Below are 23609 nucleotides of genomic sequence, written 5' to 3'. Positions count from 1 at the left end.
ATTAATTGTTTTCATTCTTCTCTTACATGTTTTGCAATAATATTCAGGCTGGCTTCTCCTAGTATAGTATTGATCCATGCAGTGAATTATTTTCCTTCAAAGGAAAAGTTAAGATAGCAAGCTTTACAAACCCTTTGAGCAACTACTACAAAGAGGCAGCATCACCAAAAGCAATAAACAAAAACCAGTCAGGACCCACAACACAATTGAGGATCAATTCATGAGTAAACTTTAATAAGAGCCAAAAAGTAAAGCAAAGTACTAACTCTCTTTCTCCCCAATCTACCACCAATTATTTGGGCTTCTTATTTTCAAGATGCCACAAGACAGACAAATGGCAATATCCCTGGAGACATGAACATTGATACTTGTTGATGGGCATTGATCAACAGTAACAAAACTGAAAATACCAAAATGTATTGAATAAGCATCTTTCGCGAGAAAGCCAGGAGAATTGCAAGCGATTATGAAATGTTCACAAACCAGATTGGACAGGACATTCTTTTTACAGAATGTAGATTACAACAGACCAGATAAAGGCAAGGGTATGTGGTGAAAATGTGACCAGGAGCAGGGCAGTGAACTCCGCCCCTAGTAGCAAGCATGAGTTTTATGCCTTAGAGAGACAACATTTATAACACGTAAGACAGGGAGAGAGTTTGTGGCAATCATCTTATAGGAAAGAGAGGACCAATATTCCGATCTAATGCACATAAAATATTCCACAAAAGAGCCCTCAAAAGTTGAAAGGCCATCTGTCTCCACTTTATTTCTTAACAATGGTAAAAAAAGGGGGTGAGATAACAGAATCATAGAATGGTAGAGTCAGAAGGGAGTCCAAGGGTCATCTAGTCCAACCCCCAGCAATGCAGGAATCTCAACTAAAGCATTCAGGACAGATGGATAGATAAAATGCACCACTGAGTGATACTTGCATCTACCAAACAAAGAGCACATTCTTCTACAAGTTTTGACCCAGAAATAGAAACATACGATTGATTTTTTTAAAACTTAATTTAGCATGAAGATTCAAAGGCACGTGATACCAGATTCCTTCCTCTGCCTCCTACCTTCAGTGGCGAAGTCGATACCTGAACTGAACATCGTGTGTGGGCTGCATCACACCAAACCCACAGCGGTTCTTGTTTACGGGAGGGATTTCCTCCTCCACGTTAACCAGCTGCATATCAAAGTATGTCAGCATCAGGAAGGCAATGAGTTTTAGCTCATTGGTAGCAAAGAAACGGCCAGGGCACATGGCCCCTGCACCCCAAGGCATGGAGAAATATTTCACCCTTTCCCCATTCTTATAGAATTTCTTTTTTCTGCCGTCTAGGCTGAGGAACCGGTCATATTTGAAAACATGGGGATCTGGGTGGATTTCTGGATCCATATGTGCTGCCACAAAGGGGAAAATTGCAACTCTGTCTCCTTTACGCAGGAGATATTTTCTCCCATCGTTCATCTGGATTTCTAGATCCACCATCACAATCCTGATCACCAGTGGTGTTGTGGCCAGTCTCAAAGTCTCTTGCACAGCACTGTCCAAGATGGGGGTCTTGTCTAACATCTCCTTGGTGATATTAAGCACTGGACCCCCTGCCCTCACTTCCTGGCCAGATTCTCCCACCACTCTGTCCACCTCTTTCCTCACCTCATCCATCGCCTTGGGATTTTTCATCAGGTAGGCAAGAAGCCAGAAGGAAGCTGGGCCAGAATTAGCTTGAAGTGCCCAGAGCAACGTGAAAAAAAGCCGCCCCTGCATGTATTCAGGCATCCCTGCCTCTTCCAGGTGTTTTTGCAGGTCAGTTATCCAGCCACTGATATTTTCCTTCTTATATACTTCCTTTACAGATGTGATGTTCCAGAAGTGTCTCTTCAGAGACTCTGCTTCCATTTTATCTCTGGGAGACAGCGTAGAAGAAACTAATCCCGGGAAAAAATTATCAAATTTGCAAAACTCTGCGAATAAATCTTCAGAGTCAGGTAGGTCACGCCTCTCAGCATCTTCTTTGTTCTTTTCACCTTTGCTGGTTGTATTTCCAAACACAGCAAGATATCCGGCCTTAAAGACCATGTTGTAGCTGAAGTGGAACAATCCGTCCTGTTTCCAGGAATTCTGCCCTCCTGCTGAACTCAGGTGATGGCGCATCACTCTATTCAAGCTGTCCATCATGGCCTGGGTCATCACCATGAGCCCATCGCCCCTGAGGTGCTTTGTGTTGACTGCCTCTAGTACCTTATGAGTCATTTCTGAATGCTGAAACCCAAACGCTTGATACACAATTTGTGTTACATGTAAAGTGAAATCCAGCTTGCTTCTTGCTTCCTTCACAATAGCTCCATAGGAGAGGGGGTCCATCACAAAAGTGAAATAGTATCCCCCAAGCAGTACCGTGAAGATATCCCCATGCTTCTTCTGCATTCTTTGCAGGAAGGCAACGCTGTCCTTTTGGAAGTGCAATCCATGTCCAAGCCACGGAATAAGTCCTTTATCTAAAGGGGGCTCTTGGGCTCTCCTCTGGCGGAACGCCCCCACCAGATAGAGCCCCCCCAATATGCATGCCAGGAGGGTGCATAGGACCATCACCCAGAGAGCCATCTCTCGGAGCTCTGGGACACAAAAGCACAAGCACAAGCTCTTGCAGAAAAAACAAGCGGTTATAAAAAGTTGCTCCACTTACCATGAATCTAGGTGGAGCTAGGAAGCAGAGCAAGCAAAGGTTAACCCTTGCTATGGTTAATTTATTTGCACTAAAATAATATCCAGTGTACCTTATGCAAAGAAAACCATCAAGATAATTAACAAACTGGGATTTGGAATGAATGGAAGTATGTCTTTTTAATCCCTATTGTAGTTAATTTAATTTTTTTTAAATAAAAAGCCCTATAAATTGGAAGTACTCAGCTTTTAAGCATCTATCTCCTTCGTTCTTTTTAAGCAACATAGATTTATATTAATAGATCTAACTTGTGAACAAAAGAAGGGAGGCAATAAAATGAGGAAGGGGAGGAGAGGGGGAATGTGGCTGACCAAAGGGGGAGGGGAAAATCAAATATAGGACAAGAATTCCATGTGGCAAAGGAGGATACGGAAGTGGGGGGTTAGTGATTCAGTTGTGGGAAGGGGAAGCAAAGTTACTTACCGTATTTTTCGCCCTATAGGATGCACTTTTTCGCCTCCAAAAATGAAGGGGAAATGCGTGTGCGTCCTATGGGGCGAATGCAGGCTTTCGCTGAAGCCTGGAGAGCGAGAGGCGTCGGTGCGCACCAACCCCTCTCGCTCTCCAGGCTTCAGGAAGCTATCCGCAAGCCTCGCACGCCCGGCAGGAGGTTCCGCAGGGCGTGCAAGGCTTGGGGCGGCAGTCTGCAGCCCGAAGAACGGGGCGCGCTGCGGAGCACGCTCCGTGCTTTGGGCAGATGTCCGCAAGTCTCGCGTGCACGGCGGGAGGTCCCGCCGGGCTCGCAAGGCTTGCAGGCAGCAGCCTGTTCTGGGGGCTGGGGTCGGGGGAAGCTCAGCCCCGCGCCTGGGGGGGGGGAAATAATTTTTTTTCTTTATTTCCCCCCCCAAAAAAATTAGGTGTGTCCTATGGGGCGGTGCGTCCTGTGGGGCGAAAAATACGGTAATTCACACTACCTGAAGCAATATGCAAACCAAAACAAAAGCTGATGTACTGCACACATTCCCTCCTCCAAAACTATAAACAGCCACGGTGCACTGTATAGAAACATATGGTCTTTCCTTCTCCCTTCTCTCTGCTCTTTGTCCTGCTCCCAAGGAGTGGAGTTGCTGTCATTCACTGCAAGTGTCTCCTGCCTCTTAAGGTCAGCAGTTCTTTGTTGCTTTTGACTTTCTGGCTCCACAGCCCTGGCTTTTGCCACAGAGAATGTGAGGAGAGAAAATTCCATCTATAATCATGACTAACTGGCTGAACTGGAGCTAGGGTCATTGAGCTAAGTGCAATCCTGAAGTTAAGCTATTTGCGATGTGGGGCTACAACTGACAACACAATAGTTTTGATAAGTGGCTCTGTAATCTTGCTCTGAGTTGGGGGAAGACGGAGCGATAGGTGGAACACAAGCTCTACAAGTGGAAAGACCCAGCTCAAAACCCTTGCTTTTCTAGTCAAAGAATCTTAGGTAGCAGGGCTTTGAAGAAACCCCATCTGAAGCTTTAGATTGCCACAGCCAAACAGAATAGACTGGGGTACATGGCCCAACTGTCCAACTCAAGACATGGCTTCTTCATTTGTCCCCGTGATCACCAGGCCTTTCAGACCCTTGACCCAAGAAAAGGCACCTAAGAAATCACTGATTACTCACCCATAGTTTCTACATAGTCCGTGCACCCATCGAGGGTAATGATTCTGTCGGGTTCATAGAACTGTGCGTTGCCAAAGTCCAGGAGTTTGAGCAGGTTTGGTTCAGTGATGATCATATTTTCAGACCTCAGATCCAAGTGCAGGATATTCTGAGCATGGAGGTATTCAACAGCACTAAGAATCTGCCACAGATAGTCTCTGACTTCCACCTCTGAATAGGATGACCTACAAAAGAGAACCTGGTAACACAACAACACGTTCTTCATTCTTCATAAGACTATAATCAGTTGGTGCTAAGCAAGGAATGCACATAACTACTTACTGAAAGCAAACTCAAAGGGCATTTTTGCTAGATAGTGTTGGATGGGTGTTAGTGTGAGCACGGCACTAAAGAAAGGCAGAGATTATTTTAAAAACTACATTTCTCAGACCTTTCTTACTGTGTGTGTCTCTGTGTGGATAATGCATAAATATGCACATGTAGTGTAGACACACACACGCAGAGAGATGTATATAATCTGCCAGATTTCTGGGGATTTTCAGGTTTTGGTAACCAATCTTGTAAAAAACAACAACACTATACTTAAGTAATGTAAAATAAAGAAGTAGTTTTCCAGCCAAAGCCAGGGGTCATTGCAACAGGAGACCCCTCCCCCTTCTGTGACTACCACTTCTTGTTTTAAAGGTGGGCCCTGCTTTGGAAAATGTTGAAGACCACTGGTCTATACTGGTCTTCTTCATCTGGCACCTTCACACTGGGTTGCCTATGGAAATTTTACAATGGAACCTCTGAAAACTGTATTCTGAGGAGGAGGAGAAAAGAGGCTTCCGCAGCTTTTGTGGCTGATGCATATTTAGTTTGTTGGACAAGCAGGCTTACCTTCCAGCTAAAGCATTGAGAAGCTCAGGGCCAACACAGAGTTCTGTGATCAGCACCAGGTGGCGTGGGCTCACGTAGGCCCCCTGCAGCTGCCCAATGTTGGTGTGGTGAAGCTTCCTCAGGATCTGATACTCCTGGAGCACATCTTCCTTGTCTTCTTGCCTATAGGGAATGATCTTGGCAGCCAAAGCATTTCCACTGAGCTTTTCTCTGCACTGTTTGATGATGCTGAAGCGCCCTCTGTCCCGAGGTAGAGCAGAAAAGAAGGGGAAGAAACGGAACAGAAGTTGGAGCTGAATGTTATTCCTTAACCTGGTGATACCCCACCCACCCTCGTTCTGCCATGCTTTGAGAAGACTGTCCTACTGGATGGCACCGAACCATGTTTAGGAGTGGCTAATGGGAAGAGCTGTTGCTGCAGGACCACGAAAAAGGACTCACAATAGTCGACACAAACTGTTGCCTGCAGGTGAGACGTCAGCACAATGAGCAACCGGCCCAGCAGCCTTCTCGGGAGATATTGTTTGCGGTGTCATGTGATGCTGATTATCATGTGATACAGAGCCCCCTGCAAGGGACTCTGCATTCTTTCCCTCTGTCACTCACCTGGCCTTCCTTGAAGGAAATTGCAAGCAACAAAAACTCTACCCTCTAACCCACACTGCATCTAAGTTGAATCTTTGATTTCCTTGTATATTTTCTGTTGCTGTCAATGAGTTTTGTAAACCACACATTCCCACTGATAAAAACCAGGCACAGCCAGGCAATGAAAGACATCCTGGGAGTGTTTGGCAGCACAAGGTCAGATTTATCTTCTACCCTCCCCCTTAAAAAAAAAGAGGTGTGGAAGGTTTTATGGCTATTTCTTCCCTTCTCCAGCTCTGACTCCTTCTCAGTCTGCATTCCCCTCTATCAGCAGTTCAGATACAGATGCAGTACTGCATATCCAGGCAAGCTATTACCATTGTACATAGGGTGAAATTCACATCCCCTTATTTACTTAATTTATTACCAGCCTTTCTGGCCTATAAGGTAAAGGTAAAGGGACTCCTGACCATTAGGTCCAGTCGTGATCGACTCTGGGGTTGCGGCGCTCATCTTGCTTTATTGGCCGAGGGAGCCGGCGTACAGCTTCCGGGTCATGTGGCCAGCATGACTAAGCTGCGTCTGGCGAACCAGAGCAGCGTGCAGAAACGCCGTTTTCCTTCCCGCCGGAGTGGTATCTTTTTATCTACTTGCACTTTGACGTGCTTTCGAACTCCTAGGTTGGCAGGAGCAGGGACTGAGCAACGGGAGCTCACCCCGTCGCGGGGATTCGAACCGCCGACCTTCTGATCGGCAAGTCCTAGGCTATGTGGTTTAACCCACAGCGCCACCCGCGTCCCTCAGGTCCTTAACCACAACTGGGGTGGGATTTGGTGCTGCTGCAGGGGGGTCTTTTAGAGAGCAAAGAGGGGCAGTTCTTAAGGCCACATTATTCCTCAGCAACACCTATACACACTGAGTGGACCATGCCTGCCAGGAGACCATTTTCCTTTCTTAAAAAGCTTGCTTCCTGCTTAGCAGGCTAAATTTCTGCACATATAGAACTTGGAGGAATCCAAGTGGTTACTAAGGAGCAGTGAGCCAATGGAAATTTGTACCTTTTAATTTCCGTCTGGAAGGCATACGTCTGGTGTGTTGGCTGAGCAGGAGCTGTCATTTGGCTGTCCTCTGGGTCCACAGACTGGAATGCTGCATGGTGGGGGGAGGAGTGGGATGGGGGAAGCAGAGACAGAAGTCGGAAAACGCCAAAGCACGCAATTGGTGTTGAAAGAGGTAAATAGCAGTTGATGCAATGCAAGTTTCCAAGGCTGCTTTCAGTTAATTAAGCCCTAGACAATCAAGGGTGTTGTTTGTTCCCCAAATATCCCATGACCATGGAAGGACGTTCTGACATTCCAGGGGCATTCCAGGAAGGGTGCCAGCTGGAGGGGTGTTTTGCAGAGATGCCAGAAAGCAATGCAAGGTTGTTGTTTTTCAAAGTGAAAAAGGAAGAACGCCCCTTAGCCACCCCATGACCACTGATTATTAAAGTGAAGTTCCAAACACTCATAAACCACCCCTCAAAATGTCACCAAAAAGTTTTGGAAAAATGATGACCTCTTTTGAGGGGCTAGGAAATGAGGAGGGGTTCTGTGAAACTGTTGGATGGAGCTTGGCTCAGCATTCATGTGCAGTTATTTTAAAGAAATTATAAAGTCTTTCTAGTGATGTATGGAAGTGAGAGCTGGACCATAAAGAAGGCTGATCGCCAAAGAATGGATGCTTTTGAATTATGGTGCTGGAGGAGACTCTTGAGAGTCCCATGGACTGCAAGAAGATCAAACCTCTCCATTCTGAAGGAAATCAGCCCTCACTGGAAGGACAGATCCTGAAGCTGAGGCTCCAATCCTTTGGCCACCTCATGAGAAGAGAAGACTCCCTGGAAAAGACCCTGATGTTGGGAAAGATGGAGGGCACAAGGAGAAGGGGACGACAGAGGATGAGATGGTTGGACAGTGTTCTCAAAGCTACAAACATGAGTTTGACCAAACTGCAGGAGGCAGTGGAAGACAGGAGTGCCTGGCGTGCTCTGGTCCATGGGGTCAGGAAGAGTCAGACACGACTAGACTAAACAACAACATAAAGGCTTTCATGCATCCTGGGCTATCTATGCTATGTCTATTTTATTGTTCTAAGCCACCCTAGGTAAAGGTTGAGTAAGAAATCTAATAATGCTAATAATAAAAGCAGCAGTGGCCCCCAGGAAGTAACTGTCATGCCAAATGGCAGGTCTGAGGCCTATGCTGCTATTATAATATACCGTGTATATTCGTGTATAAGCCGACTTTTTCAGCACATTTTTTATGCTGAAAAAGCCCCCCTCGGCTAACCTGATCCAAAACACCCACCCACCCCACTCTCACACGAAAACAAAGATCACCACAGCCAATCACAAGCAAACAATCACACCCTAAGCCAACCCCAACCTCTCTCACCACCAAAGGAACACAAGTGAACAACACAAGCAACGCTGACACCAAACTCTACATACATTAAACATAATAGAAACACCGCCACCCGACCCCACCCCCATCCATCCTCCCTCTCCCCACCCCCCCTTTCTTTTTTCTTTCTGTTTTCTTCTCCCCCTAATGCCTCAACAAATGAAATGGATTTGTAAAAACGTTACATGGAAGAAGAAGGAGAAGGGAAAAAAAATACGAGGCACTACACTTCTGTAAAACAAGAAAATCCTTAATAAAAAATATTTTTTTTAAAAAAATGAAAAAGCCCCCCTCGGCTTATAGTCGAGTGAGGGTCCCTTTCAGGCTGCTCCTTCCTCCTCCTCCGCCTTTGCCGCTGTTGGCGACGGAGGAATGAGCAGCCTGAAAACAACACTTTCGGGCTGCTTGCTCTTCCTCCTCCACTGCCGCCACCAGGCAGGTAGGCAGGGGGGTGGGAGGGGCAGGGGGGAGAGCGCTGTGTCGTTTGATATGTTCACCCACAACTTAACACTGGCGACGAGGATCAAGGCTAAAGAAGATGGGTGTACCTGTATATTGACCCAAAGTGCCGTCAAAAACCTCGGCAAAGTCTTTGACCAGACCCTCAGTCTCTGCGTTAGAGATGCAGTTGATGCCAGTGACCTCCAGGCCGAGGGCATCAAACCAGCCTAGCCCCAGCCTAGCCCAAGACACGATGGACAGGGCAGACCTAGTGTCGATCTCCATGTCACATGGAGCTCCTTCAATGAGCACCATCAAAAGACTGGTACCCAGAGTGTCCAAAAGGCTACTCGACTCACTGCGTACACCTGAGAGACTACCAGGGAAACGACATTCCTGTGGTAGGCGTTGGCCGGTTCTGGATCGCTTTCAAGGATTTTTCGGGCCTGCTCTGACTGGTGGTGATTGAAGGTCAGCGGCCAAGCCTCCTAGGGCTAGACTGGTTTGATGCCCTCGGCCTGGAAGTCACCAGCATCAACTGCATCTCTAACACAGAGACTGAGGGCCTGGGCAAAGACTTTGCTGAGGTTTTTGACGGCACTTTGGGTCAATATACAGGTACGCCCATCTCCTTTAGCCTTGATCCTCGTTGCCAGTGTTAAGTTGTGGGTGAACATCTCAGACGACACAGCAATTCTTCAAACAGCTCTTGTTTATTCACAGGCCAGAACAGAACTGAACTGAAGGGTTCAGCCAGCCTGCTTATATAGAGCTCCAATAGAACGCAACAGTAACCATTTTCTGTAACCATCCAATCACTGAACATCACTTTCAATCCCTTATTTGCATATGTGAACCTGAGTGAAAACTATCTACATTATCCCCCTGCTGCCCCAGGGTGAGAACTTCAGTACATAACAGAGAGAGAAGCCCCCTCTGCTGCGCTCACACACGCACTCCAGCCCACCAGGAGGTTTGTGGTGTGGTGAACTGGCTTATACGCGAGTCAGTAAGTTTTCCCAGTTTTCTGTGATAAAATTTGGTGCCTCAGCTTATATTTGGGTCAGCTTATACTTGAGTATATACGGTGATTGTAATCATCACTATTACTCTTACTGAATTTATTGTGCACCCATCACCAGCAGGTCCCAGGGTGGGTTACACCTATTCAAAATTCAGAACAGTTAAAACAAATGACGGGAATAGGGTGGGCTCTGAAGACACGCATCTCAGGTGTAAAAGATCAGGGTAAAGAGGAGTGTCTTCAGCATTCTCCGTAAGCTGTGTAGCGAAGAAGTCACACACATCTCTGCGTGGAGGGAATCCCACAACTTAGGGGCTGCCACATAGGAGAAGGCATACCACTCAAACTTCTGAGGGAGGTGGAACTACCAAGAGGCCCCCTCTGTCTGTCTTAGCACCTGGGAGGATCAATGGGGAATGAAGGTCCAGAGCTCACTGCGTGATGTTTAAAATAGTGAGCTCTCAGGCACGGCTGGAAGAGTTCCTGCATACGCTCTAAAAATTCTAAGTTGCCTGTTCCTGTGGCAGTATCTCCTAGCAAATCTGTTAATTTCAGTTTCTCTTGTTTTCTCATTTTTCCAGTCTTAGGTTGTGATTTTAAACAAGATAAAAGGTCCTCATGAAAATTCAATAGTATTTTAGTGGAAATTTCTCCTAATACACATTCTCCTAATATATTCTTGCATATAATTGCATTATATGCATTGTTTTGCAAAGCATTCCCCCCTCAAAAAATAATGCATTTCTGCATGTTATTTTCATTAATTTATGCATTTATATGTCCACTCAACCCTATTATATGCCTTTTTCTACACATTACTTGCAAAATTCGGAAAAGTGCGTCAAAGCACAGCTGGGTTCCCATTTGTGTATTGTTTCATAAAGTGTGAAATATGTAAATCTGGGGGACTTCCGGTGGAGCGCGGAACCGACTGCAGGCGAGGGTTCTTTCTGCGGAGGAAACCCCAGCTTTTTCGCCAGAATTCGGAGGTTTTTAGGGTGCCAAAACCCCCCGTCAAGCCTCTGGAGGGTGTCCAGAGGTCTAGGTGACCGGCGGTGCCAGGCAGCCGCTCGTTTGGTCGTCAGGTAGTCTTTGGAAAAAGGCGAAGAGTACGACGGAACGGGCGGTAGGCAGTCGGGCTGCCATTACAGCGGCGTTTTACGGCGAATTAGCAAAGCCCCGAGCCTGCAAGGGATAGCGCTCCGCTCTCAAAATGATGAAACTCGGATTCGTAAATGAATTGGACATAGTAAACAACAAGGAAGTCTCCGAGTAATAAGGGAGAAAGTTCGAGTTCAGTGCTGGTTTTTGACTTCATTGAAAAAAAAGACGCAGTGTTACGAGCAGAGCCTAAAGAGAAAGTAAGTTACCGCTAGCGGATACTGTATCCGTCTCCCTCGGGTAGATAAAGTTAAAAAGTTAAAAAGAAACCCCCTTTATTTCAAAGGGAGGAAACTAAGAGGGAGCAGAAAAGAGGCGTGATAGAAAGAAAGCCCAGTCAGGAGGGCATCTGTTCAACTGGAATTACAGACAGGACTGTCGCTAAAAATTTTCTTTTCGGGAAGAGGCAAAGTAGCGAGAAGACGCTCTGACGCCATTTTCAGTGGGAGAAGCAAGGAGAAGCGCCCCAGATGACATTTTAAAGGACTTCAAAAAACCAAATGTTTAATGTGGGGATTAAGGTATTAAAAAGTACTGTGGTCTGATGCTGGAGGGGCCACGTACCTACTCCCCTACCCTACCCACTATATCCCCGTTGTGCTTTCTTCCCCGCTACCCCCGATTGAGAAGTTGGAAATAGACTGAATAGATAGGTCGCTACTGAGGCGCGTGCATAGCACCACACTGGGACACTTAAAACTTCAGTATTAACGCTAGAAACCCCAGCTGTTCCTCTCTCGTGGTTTCGGACTTAGTGAAAGATATCAGCTCGGGAAAGATATCAGCTCAGGAAAGAATTTATCCACCCACCTTTCAGGACTAAACTTTTGGATCAATTTAACGTGAACGTTTTTCGTTGGGGGTGCATGGTTTGGTACCCGGGCTCAGCTCAGACTGGAGGTTCCGGGAGCGGCTTTTCACAATTGTATTCGATCTTCACTTGGACTGTATGGTCTTACAAGTTCATAAATCAGGTCCACGAACACTAAGCCACCGATTGGATTAGCCCGAATAGGGGCAGGAAGATCTCAAACTGACCACTCTGACAACCAACGGGTAACCTACCCCCCTCGAGATTTGGGGGGAAAGGGACATTAGCCAAATCAACTAAGTGGAGAGAAACTGCGAACGAAGTCGGCTACTACCGTATTTATCTATATTTTGGGTTTGTTATCTGACAATTGTAGTTCCGCTTCGGTTACCGCTATTTGCTGCTCACCTATTTGAACCTGTATATATTTTTTGTGGCGAATAATTCTGGTATTGGTTCAGGGGATTTGGTCTACCCCAAGAGTTGGTTTTTGAGTAAGAATAAGAGCTCTAAAATACAGAAAGAAGGGATAGACCAGTAAAAACTAGTGGAATATTTGATACATAAAGATTAGTGATAATGTCATCTAACCAGAAAAAAGGGGCGGAGGGGGGTACACCAACAGAGAGGAAAGCCTCAAAACAAGAAACGGAATTTAGAACAGAAATATTGAGGATGTTTGCAGAAATAAAGCAAAGTGAGAAAAACCTGGAGACAAAATTAGAGCAGTTAGATAATAAAATTGGAAAAATGGACAAAAGGATTGAAGAGACAGTGAGCGAACTTAAAGGACAGATTAAGGAGGTATCAAAAAGAGTAGATGAGGGGCTAAAAAAGACCAAACAGGAAATGAAAGAAATGAGACGGGAAGAAGAAAAAATGAAAGATGAGATAGCAGACTTACATAAAATACAGGAAGAATTAAAAGACTCCATCGCGATGAACGAACTCAAACAAAGGGAAGTGAATTTAAGAATGAGACAGGTCCCGGAATTACAAAACGAAAATATAAAAGAAAGATTAACAAAGGAAATAGCACAGTGGATGGAGTTAGCAGAGGAGGAAGTGGCAGGAACAATTCTAAATGCATACAGAATGAAAACTAAAGCAAGTAAAGTAAGGAAACTTCCAGGCGACTGTTTAGTTACATTTAAAGATAAAGAGATGAGGAACCTGATTCTACAAAGGAATAGAGAGAAGAGATTGTACATTGATGGGAACTATATAATTGTATTTAAAGATATTCCTATAAGACTGCTGAAACGTAGAGAATCATATAAACCACTGGTGCAACTACTAAAAAAAAATAGAATAGACTTTCGTTGGGAATTCCCGGAGGGTGTTTCCTTCTTTTATAAAGGAGTTAAAAGAAGGCTGACAAGCCCCGAAGAAGTAGGAAAGTTTACAAGAAGATACAAAGAACTTCAGCAAGGAGAGGAGGAGTCGAAAGGAGCTGAAGGCGGAAGAAGTCCGAGGGTGGAATCAGAGCTGGGAGAAGAGGAAGATCGGAGCGAAAGGAAAACAGAGGAAGAGGAAGAAGACGAAGAAGGAGAAGAACCAGAGAGACTTTAGGTAAAACAAAAAAACAAAACAAAAAACTAAATTCAATAAAAATGACATTAAAATTATGTAGTTGGAATGTTAATGGGATGAACGATAAGAAAAAACGGAATGGAATTGAGCGTTTCTTAAAAAAGAAGAACCTGGATGTCACATGTTTACAAGAAACGCATGTGGCGAAGAAACAAAGAAAAATCCTGATTAATAAGAGGTTAGGGAACGAATTCATCTCCTCAGACAAAGAGAAAAAAAGGGGAGTTGTATTATATATTAAAAGCAAAATTGAGGCACACGAATTATTTAAGGATGAGGAAGGAAGAATAATTGCGGTACGTATAAATTGGCAAGGCGAAGTATTGATAATAGTGGGGATTTATGCCCCTAATGGGAATAAAACAGAATTTTTTAGCTCATTGGAAGAAAAGTTATTTGAATACATGGACCAAAAAATCATACTAATGGGAGACCTGAATGATGTGGTTTCAAATGAAATGGACCGACTAAGAAACTCAAAAAATAGAGATGGTAAATTACCTAAGACATTTTTCACATTGACTAAGACTTGCAACCTTATCGACATATGGAGACTGAAACACCCTTTAGAGAAACAATTCACATATCATTCAGAGCCGAACCAGTCATTCTCAAGATTAGACCAAATATGGATATCGAATGAACTGTCACCAAGAGTTAAAAAAGTCGAAATCCAGGCTAAAGTTATATCAGATCATAATCTAATCGAAATGGAGATGAAGGGAGTGGAAGAACGAACCTTTAGATGGAGATTAAATGATAACCTATGGGATGACCAAAAATTTGTTGAAAGAATTCGGAAAAAACTAGGGGAATACTTCCTAGACAATCTCGACAAAGGGGTGAAAACAAGTACGGTATGGGACACAAGTAAGGCTGTAATGAGGGGCCTCTTTATCCAACAAAATGTCTTGAAAAAAAAGAACAAGGAAAAGAGGTTAAAAGAGATTTTGAGACAGATTATGGATAATGAGCAGAAACTGATCAAAAAGCCGAATAATGAAAGAATAATGCAGGAAATAAAGTCCCTCCAAACACAGGTTGCAATTATAATAAATAAGGAGGTTGAGTGGAATATTAAATGGTTAAGACAAAAAAACTTTGAATTCGCCAATAAGTCAGGCAAATGGCTTGCGTGGCAAGTCAAAAAGAGGAAGGAGCAAAATACAATCAACAAAATAGTAATAAACGGAGAAGAAACAACTGACCCGAAAGAAATTAGAAAAGAGTTCTTGGATTTTTATGAGCATCTTTACAGAAATAAAGAAAGGAATAACAAGAAAAAGATAGAAAGATATTTAAAAGAAAAGATGGTGAAGAAGATGTCATCAGAGGAAAAAGATCAGCTAAATGCCCCAATCTGCAGAACAGAGATAGAACAGGTGATAAAAGAACTGAAAAGAGGAAAGGCACCGGGTCCAGACGGGTTCACACCGAGTTACTATAAGGAAATGAAAGATACATTGATAACACCACTAATGGAAGTAATGAACAACATTTTAAAAGAAAGAGACATGCCCGGTTCGTGGAAAGAGGCCTTTATAACAATTATCCCCAAACAAGACTCGGATCTAACTCAAGTTAGGAACTACAGACCCATCTCCTTATTAAACACGGACTACAAGATCTTTGCCGGTATTCTAGCCAAAAGACTAAAAAAGATATTAACAAGGATGATACATGAAGATCAGACGGGCTTTCTCCCGGGTAGGTTAATAAGAAACAATACAAGATTCATAATTAACCTTATCGAATACCTATCAGATAGTCGCGATAAACCAGCTAGCCTAATCTTCATAGACGCGGAGAAAGCCTTCGATAATATAATTTGGGACTTTATGTTTAAAAATTTGGAGGTAATGGAAGTGGGACAGGAGTTCTTAAATGGTATAGGGGCAATTTACACTGAGCAGAAGGCGAGACTCATAGTCAATGGAGTTATTACTGAGGAAATAAAAATTTCTAAGGGAACGAGGCAGGGCTGCCCGCTCTCACCGTTGCTCTTTATAGTAGTCCTAGAAGTGCTGCTGAATGCAATAAGACAAAACAAGCAAATTAAAGGGATAACATTAGGTTCAAATGAGTACAAAGTTAAAGCTTATGCAGACGATGTGGTTTTAACGGTGGAAGAACCTATAGAAAGTATAAGGGTGATTCTGGACGAGATGGAGGAATTTGGGAAACTTGCAGGATTCAAATTGAATAAGAGTAAGACAAAAATGATCGTTAAAAACTTGGATCAGGATAAGGCTGCAATAGTACAACAACAAACTGGAATTGAGGTTGTTAAAAAGATAAAATACTTAGGAATCTGGATTACCGACAAAAATATTGACCTATATCAAAACAATTACATTCCGGTCTGGAATAAAATTAAAAAAAATTTAGAGGTTTGGGCCAGAATGAAACTATCATTCTGGGGAAGAATATCTATGGTGAAAATGATGTTGTTACCCAAGCTGTTATTTCTATTCCAAACATTACCCATACTAAAAGGAACAAAAAATTTTAAAGAATGGCAAAAAGCCATCTCTAGATATGTTTGGGAAGGGAAGAAACCCAGAATTAAATTTAAGTTGTTGACGGATGCTACAGAAAGAGGGGGCTTCGCCCTACCAGACATGAGACTTTATTACGAAGCGACATGTTTGTGTTGGATGAAAGAATGGGTTAAGCTGGAAAACAGAGAGTTATTAGACCTTGAAGGGTACAACAACAAATTTGGGTGGCACGCATACCTATGGAAGGATAAAAAAAGGGCGCACAAGGGGTTCACCAGTCACATCTTTAAGGGCCCACTAATAGAGGTCTGGGACAGATATAAGAACATATTAGAGCCGAGAACACCACACTGGCTTTCTCCCCAGGATTTAACAAGCGTTAAGAAAGTTAATATGGAAGAAAAGAGGGGGATGTATGGAGAAATGGTCATAAATGAAGGAGGGAAGTGGAAAGTTAAACCATACGACCAGGTTAAAACGCTCACACAGGGGTGGCTCCACTACTTCCAGATAAATGAGATGTTTAAAGCAGAGGTGAAGGAAAGGGGCTATGAGGAAAAAGAATCAATATTTCAAAAAGAGATAATAAACAGTGAACATAAAAACCTCTCTAAAATGTATAAAATACTTTTGGAGTGGCACACGAAGGAGGAGGTGGTGAAGTCAGTGATGGTACAGTGGGCGAGGGATATCGGGTATAATATTCAAATGGAAGACTGGGAAAAGCTTTGGAGAGTGAATATAAAATTTACGGCCTGTATGTTACTCAGGGAAAATGTGATGAAAATGCAATACAGGTGGTATATGACACCCGTGAAATTGGCCAAGATGTACAAGGTAGACAACAAATGTTGGAAATGCAAACAAAAGGAAGGGACATTTTACCATCTATGGTGGGAATGCAAGAAAGTTAAAAGCTTCTGGGAGGAAGTATACAATGAACTGAAAAAGATGTTAGGCTATACTTTTGTCAAAAAACCAGAAGCTTTCTTACTTTGCATTATGGGAAAGGATATTAGGAAAAAGGATTACAAACTCTTCCAGTACGCGGTCACGGCAGCCAGAATTGTGTTAGCTCAGAGATGGAAGCAGGAAGAAATCCCAATGGTGGCAGAGTGGAGAGCAAAATTAACAGAATACGCCGAGCTGGACAAACTGACAGGGAAAATAAGATACTTAAAAGATCAAAACTTTATTGAAGACTGGGGGAAATTCGTGGGTTATCTGGAGAACAAATGTTTTGTAAATACAACGTTAGTGGCATTTAAAGAGGCTTTGTAAAGAGCTAACAAGTATTGTTTAATTGAAACAATGTAAAAAAGGAGGTACGAATGGCAATATGAAAGGAGGGGATGTGATTCTAAGACTCAAACACGAATGAATGTCAACATCGCTGAAGGAAGCCCAAAATGATAAGAAACGCCGAAATTCGAATATAATGTATATAATGTATATTTAATCAAACTCAATAAAATTTTAAAATGCAAAAAAAAAAAAAAAAGAAATATGTAAATCTGTCTTTAAATGTCAACTGAATGGACTTTCTCCCTAGTTCCTCCTGCCCCATAGAAAGCTGCTCCTGAAAACAAAATGATGCTGAGACTTGACCTCCAATGGAGAACAAGGAGCTGCAACTAGGACAGCAGCCACCACAACAACATGAAGAGAAGGCCTGGGCCTAGTACATGCAGTTGGGTTTGTAGGCATGGCTAAGTCTCCTGGATTACAGTGAAATGGCATAAGTCATGAGACCTGTTCATCCCCCTGTGGTGTTTTGGAGAGTTCTTTCCATGGAGGAGAAAAGGCAGAAATGCAAAGATAAGGATTCCAGCTTGAATGAGAAGGACGGAGGAAAGTAAGGAACCCTGTCTGCTCACGTGGCTATAAATGGCATTTCCAGGCTTATGCTGCTGGAGAGGAAAAGTACAGGAACTCTATTCAGAGTGGATTATGTTGTTACCTGCTGGATCCGTGTCACCAATTCTCACTTTGGCAGTTGGGTTGCTATACGGCCCTACACCACTTTTGCTGACGCAGGCAAACCGGAAGGATAACACCAAACCCCGAGGGAGATGCTCAGCAGTGTAGCAGCACTCCGAGATGTCACTGGCCAGAGTCTTCCATTCACCGTCTGGGCCAACAAAAGAGAAGAATAAAGTTTAGTGTAACAATGTCGTATTTTGACCAGATGGGCTTGGATTAGGACGCACAGGGAGGGAGATTTCCAGCTATTGCAGAAATGAATATTCTGTCTTCTACCACTTTAGACAGGTGCACCATTAAAGAGATGTGTGCAATCTCTCAAAAGCACAATAATCAGTCCTGCATCCACCCTTCTCCCCTCTCTATGGGATTTCAGTTTTTAAAATGAATTTTATGTTACTTCAAGCTGTTTCCTTGAAAGCAGCCTCATACTTTCTCAAGATTCAGAAAGGAACCAGATTGTTTTTAAAAGCCCCTCTCTGCCGAAGAGAACTGAAAAAGCTTAGATGCAAATCCAGATTTCTCAGGAGTGCAGAGCTTTCATTATGGAAAGCATTTCAGAGAGAATCCAGAGCAAAATGATTGCACCACATTCACTCTCGCTTGTCCTGCTGTAGTCTCTTGTGCAACGTATTTTATAGGATTTGAAGCAACAAACACCCCACCCTCAATTACTATTTGTTAGTAGAAGGGGGGTGGGGGAGCTATTGGCAAGGCTGACTCTATCATGTTTCGCTTTTATCTAAAGAGTTGTCTCGTGGGAGATGGAGCAAGCTTGTTTTCTCCAGCTCTGGAAGGTAGGACTCAAACCAAAGTTTGAGTTACTAAACTTCAAGTTACAAGAAAGGAGATTCCGACTAAATACAGCTGATAGTAAGAGCTGTTCAACAGTGGAACAGTCTCCCTCGGGAGGTTATGGAGTCTCCTTCATAGCAATTTTATTTTTCATTCCCCCCCCCAAAAAATTATTCATTTTATAAGACAAATAAACAACACAAACAGGGAAAACAAACAATGCAAACAAATTCTTGTCTTATCCTTGTTTTTTCTAAACATTGTTAGGTGAGCTTCCCCAAGTCCCCCCGTCTGATTTTCATTTTACCTCATCTTTAGCAGTTTACACATGTCATAATTTTTAATTTTTTATCACACTTACTTTTACCATAAAAGTCTTCACATTTTATCCCTCACATATAATACTATTTTAAAATACACTATCTTCTACTTCTAACCCTACAGCCTATATCCACTTCCAAAGCTATTCTAAGATTTAAATATTAACATATTCCCCCCCCCCAAATATTCTTTAAACTTTTCCCAATCTTCTTCCACTGTCTCTTCTCTCTGGTCTCGGAGTCTCCCAGTCAGTTCGGCAAGTTCCATATAGTTTCTTCATTGGAATTTTAAGGCAGAGGTTGGCTGGCCATCTGTCATGGATGCTTTAGCTGAGATTCCTGCATTGCAGAGGGTTAAGACTTGAAGACCCTTGTGTCCCTTCCAACTCTAAGATTATATGATTTTATGGCTTGACCTTATGATACCTGAGTTGTGGGAGTGGATTAGACTGCTCCAGGTGATTTTATGATTTAGTAGTTGTGGTGGGGCCTGAGAGATGCCTCAGCAATGTTTCTAGTAAAGGTAAAGGTAGCCCTGACCATTAGGTCCAGACGCGGACGGCTCTGGGGTTGCGGCACTCATCTCGCTCTATAGGCCGAGGGAGCCGGTATTTGTCTGCAGACAGCTTCCGGGTTATGTCGCTAGCATGACTAAGCTGCTTCTGGCGAACCAGAGCAGCACACGGAAACACCGTTTACCTTCCCGACGGAGCGGTACCTATTTATCTACGTGCACTTTGACGTGCTTTCAAACTGCTAGGTTGGCAGGAGCTGGGATCAAACAATGGGAGCTCACCCCGTTGCGGGGATTCGAACCGCCAACCTTCTGATCACCAAGCTCTAGGCTCTGTGGTTTAGACCACATCGCCACCCTGACAATGCAGGAGATTCCTTCCACCAGAAACCACAGGCTGGATCCTAGAATCATAGCTGGAAGGGTCAGTTTGTACAAGGAAGCAGTTCTCATTTATTTACCTTCTTTTTTGCAAAGTACAGAGTAAGTAACGGGAGTGTTCAGTTCCACAGGCTTCCAGGCCAACTCCACTCCATCTTCAAGAACCTCAACAATATCAGGAGATGGTGGGTTCGAAGGTGTCTCTGTCAAAGTGGAAGACAAAATTTAAGTCTGTGACTGGTAGAATGAAGCCATCCACAATGTAAACTTAGGACCAAACTTTAGCTCTTGTGCTTGATGCTGTAAAGCACCCTGTGATATTCGGATGAAGGGTGGTATATCAGTTTAGTAAACAAACATCAACATCATAGATATTTAAAGCATACATAGCTGCCAAGAGGAAGGGAACTGAGTTTGATGCCCCATGCCACAAACCCAATGAAAATGCTCCCCTTACAACTACTATTTGCCCAAAGAAATTTCTCCCACCAGCAGAAGCTACCCTACTGTGTGACTACTGCTTTCAGTGAGGGGGCAATTTTCATCAGGATTTTGTCATAGGGAAAAGAGCTAACCCCATTTTCAATCACATGGTGCTGATAATGCTTGGATTGCCTCAGCCGCAGATCACAGCTCCTATTTGTATTGCAGAAACTAGATGTGCTGATTGCATGCCAATTAGTGGTAAGTCCAATTTGACTATCCTATGCCGGCACCTGTTGTTTGTCAGTTATTTAGCAGGTAACAACCCCAAACACCCCAGGACTTGACAAACACCTTGCTCAAGCCCATCTGATGTGCCGCCTCTTTCTCCTTGCTGCAAGAGTCATACTAATTGCCTGAAAGTTCTCAGAGTCTTTATGGAGGTATAGACATGGACCTCCGGTCATAGCTTGTAGCGAAGCCTCCCATTTTGTTTTACTGGAGCTACCGGGAGGCTGGGGCCAGTGAGAACAGGGGAGTTTTAGAGGTGTCACCAGCTTGCATTCCAAGATGGGACAAGGCTTTTGTGAATGATTCCTGATAGACTGTATTGATTCAGAGAAAGCAGAAAGGCTCTACAGTGGTACCTCGGGTTACATACGCTTCAGGTTAAATACGCTTCAGGTTACAGACTCTGCTACCCCAGAAATAGTACCTCAGGTTAAGAACTTTGCTTCAGGATGAGAACAGAAATCGTGCTCCGGCAGCGCGGCGGCAGCGGGAGGCCCCATTAACTAAAGTGGTGCTTCAGGTTAAGAACAGTTTCAGGTTAAGAACAGACCTCTGGAACCAATTAAGTACTTAACCCGAGGTACCACTGTATTTCTGAATGCTGTCCTGCACAAAAAATATTGCTGCACATGGAAAGTTGGCCTGTCAGAGAGAAAGCCGTGCTAGGATTTTCCTGCCAAAGATCATTTGGGAAATGCTATGCTACATGTTCAAAGGATCAAAGGGGAAATAATTTGTTCCTTTACCTGCTTTCCTTATTACACAGGAGGTGGAAACTGTGCCCTGGGCGTTGGTGGCTACACATGTATAAGTGCCAAAATCATTGGATGTGGCTGCTAATATTGTTAAAAGCTGGAAGTGTTTGAGCGTAGAGGAGATCAGGATCCTGTCCGTACTACGAATGGCTGCTCCATCTGGAAGGTGGAAATGAAATACAAAAATAATATATATGAATGGGTCAAGGTTATGAAATCTTATGAAATCACAGAAAGAGGTACGTGAAGAATCTTGAGTAGAGGCATTATGTCAGCCCTAGAATGTAGGGTGCAGAGGGTGGGAGCGACTCTCCTCTAGAGTAGACCTGGAAGCCACGAGGCTTGAAAAGAAATGGGAATCCTTCCTATTCCCTCTTGGTTCCTGGGTTCAGAATAATGGCTGATTTTCTTTCCCCTGGATGGGATGGATGACAGTGCCTATGTCCACTTGATAACAAAACAGCTATCCTTTTGAACAGCCTTTCCTTTTATAGGCTCTAGATTTATTTAAATAGGAAATTTATAAGCTACTCGATCAAGCAGTTTTTCAAGTGTTGTACAAATAAAATTGGAAGATTAATAACGGCTAAGATTCAGTTTAAGCGAAAACAAATATATGCATAAAACTAAAATTAAAAACGAATAAAAATAAATCAAGAAGAAGAAGAAGAAGAAAAAGAAACCAGCAAACTTTTAAAAGACATATAGGTAATTATATTATAAGCCTGGGTAGGTTGGCCAAAACAAAAAGTTCAGGAGGTATCTAAAACAATATAGCAAAGGTGCCTGCCTAATTGTGCATATTTCAGGTAGGGAAATTCTGGCTTCCGCTCCCACCTCATTCATTCACTACCCTCTTTCTCCCACATGTTTATGCACATGTTAAAGTGTGGGAAGGGATTTGTTGAAGAAAAGGGTCTAACAAATAGAGAAATGGTTCTGCCGTTGCTTTGTTACAGATTCATCGCAGGTGGCCAGGTGTAGAGGTTACATCACCTTTGAACCATTCGACGTTGGGTGATGAATGGGCAGATGTCCGGCAGGACAGCGTCAGAGACTGCCCCAAGGCAATGGTCTGGTCAGTGAGCTCTTCAGCAAAAGAAGGTGCTGAAAAGGAAGAGAACTTTAGAGAACACAGGTCAGTGAGGCAGGAAGCAGATATCTGAAATGCGTTGGGTTTTACCTTCTCTAGCACACATTTCTAAATCAACAGAGAGAACCAGAGGAGTAAGCCGCATTTTCTCCCATTTCCAGATCTCCAGGTTGCAATCTAGCAATCCTAGCTGGTCCTTTGTATTGGTGCAATTTGTACGATGGCTAATTTAATAAAAGGGGGCGCGGGTGGCGCTGTGGTCTAAACCACTGAGCCTAGGGATTACCAATCAGAAGGTCGGAGGCTCGAATCCCCGCGACGGGGTGAGCTCCCTTTGCTCGGTCCCTGCTCCTGCCAACCTAGCAGTTCAAAAGCACGTCAAAGTGCAAGTAGATAACTAGGTACCGCTCTGGCGGGAAGGTAAATGGTGTTTCCGTGTGCTGCTCTGGTTTTGCCAGAAGCGGCTTAGTCATGCTGGCCGCATGACCCGGAAAAACTGTCTGTGGACAAACGCCGGCTCCCTCGGCCAGTAAAGCGAGATGAGCACCACAACTCCAGAGTCGTTCACGACTGGACTTAACTGTCAGGGCTCCTTTAACTTTTACCTTTTTAATTTAATAAGGAAGCTTCAATCGTACAACGTTTCTACAGTTTTCAAGCTGTGCTTTCCCAGGGTCTAGTTGTAATGCAACAAACAAACAATGTGATAGTACCTTTCTCCTTTGTTTTGAGGCTTGGAAGAGTAAATGAAGGGAACCCTGTTTTCTTTTTCAAGCCTCCAGAAGCCTCTGTCAAAGATGCTCTTTCTTGTAGCTCACCCTTCCGCTCCTCTGAGCCTGTTGAAAATGAAATGAACCACTGTAAAGACAACCCAGTGATGGGTGCCTTAGGCATTAGTGATTTAACTAGATATTTATATATACAGTGGATGTTCGGGTTGAGAATGTGATCCGTGCGGGATGCATGTTTGCAACCCGCAGCAGCGCACCTGCGCACATGCGGGTTGCGATTGAGAGCTTCTGCGCATGCGCAAAGCGCGATTTAGCACTTATGTGCATGTGCGACCACTGAAACCTGGAAGTAACCAGTCCGATATTTCCGGATTTCGGCAGTCCATAACCCCAAAAAATGCAACATGAAGTGTCTGTAACCCGAGGTATGACTGTATATACATTTTTAGGACAGCCTGGATAGCTCAGTTGGTTAGAGCATGGTGCTGATAACACCAAGGTTGCAGGTTTGATTCCTGTATGGCTCAGCTGCATTGCAGGTGTTTGGACTTTGATCAGGAT

The 23609-nt window shown here is 43.8% G+C and overlaps 1 protein-coding gene and 1 pseudogene across 51 annotated transcripts in view; both read right to left on the bottom strand.

Moving 5' to 3' along the window:
• Nucleotides 1-23609, bottom strand: part of OBSCN (obscurin, cytoskeletal calmodulin and titin-interacting RhoGEF) — a 265894-nt gene that overhangs the window by 10855 nt on the left and 231430 nt on the right. For all 50 annotated transcript variants that reach the window (XM_083703814.1, XM_083703862.1, XM_083703817.1 and 47 more), the window contains 8 exons: nucleotides 23031-23153; nucleotides 22221-22331; nucleotides 21216-21383; nucleotides 19836-19958; nucleotides 17723-17893; nucleotides 6846-6936; nucleotides 5203-5442; nucleotides 4324-4547 (listed from right to left, as the gene is read on the bottom strand). In XM_083703814.1, the coding sequence (XP_083559940.1) occupies nucleotides 4324-4547; nucleotides 5203-5442; nucleotides 6846-6936; nucleotides 17723-17893; nucleotides 19836-19958; nucleotides 21216-21383; nucleotides 22221-22331; nucleotides 23031-23153 (1251 nt within the window). The remainder of the gene's footprint in view (nucleotides 1-4323; nucleotides 4548-5202; nucleotides 5443-6845; nucleotides 6937-17722; nucleotides 17894-19835; nucleotides 19959-21215; nucleotides 21384-22220; nucleotides 22332-23030; nucleotides 23154-23609) is intronic.
• On the bottom strand, nucleotides 214-2943 carry LOC310827786 (5-beta-cholestane-3-alpha,7-alpha-diol 12-alpha-hydroxylase pseudogene; annotated as a pseudogene). Its single transcript has one exon. The product of its transcript is annotated as a 5-beta-cholestane-3-alpha,7-alpha-diol 12-alpha-hydroxylase pseudogene (transcript).

This window comes from Podarcis gaigeae (assembly GCF_964106915.1).
Source record: "Podarcis gaigeae genome assembly, chromosome: 12".
In the NCBI taxonomy this organism is placed as follows: domain Eukaryota; kingdom Metazoa; phylum Chordata; class Lepidosauria; order Squamata; family Lacertidae; genus Podarcis; species Podarcis gaigeae.
This window is presented reverse-complemented; position numbering and strand designations above follow the sequence as displayed.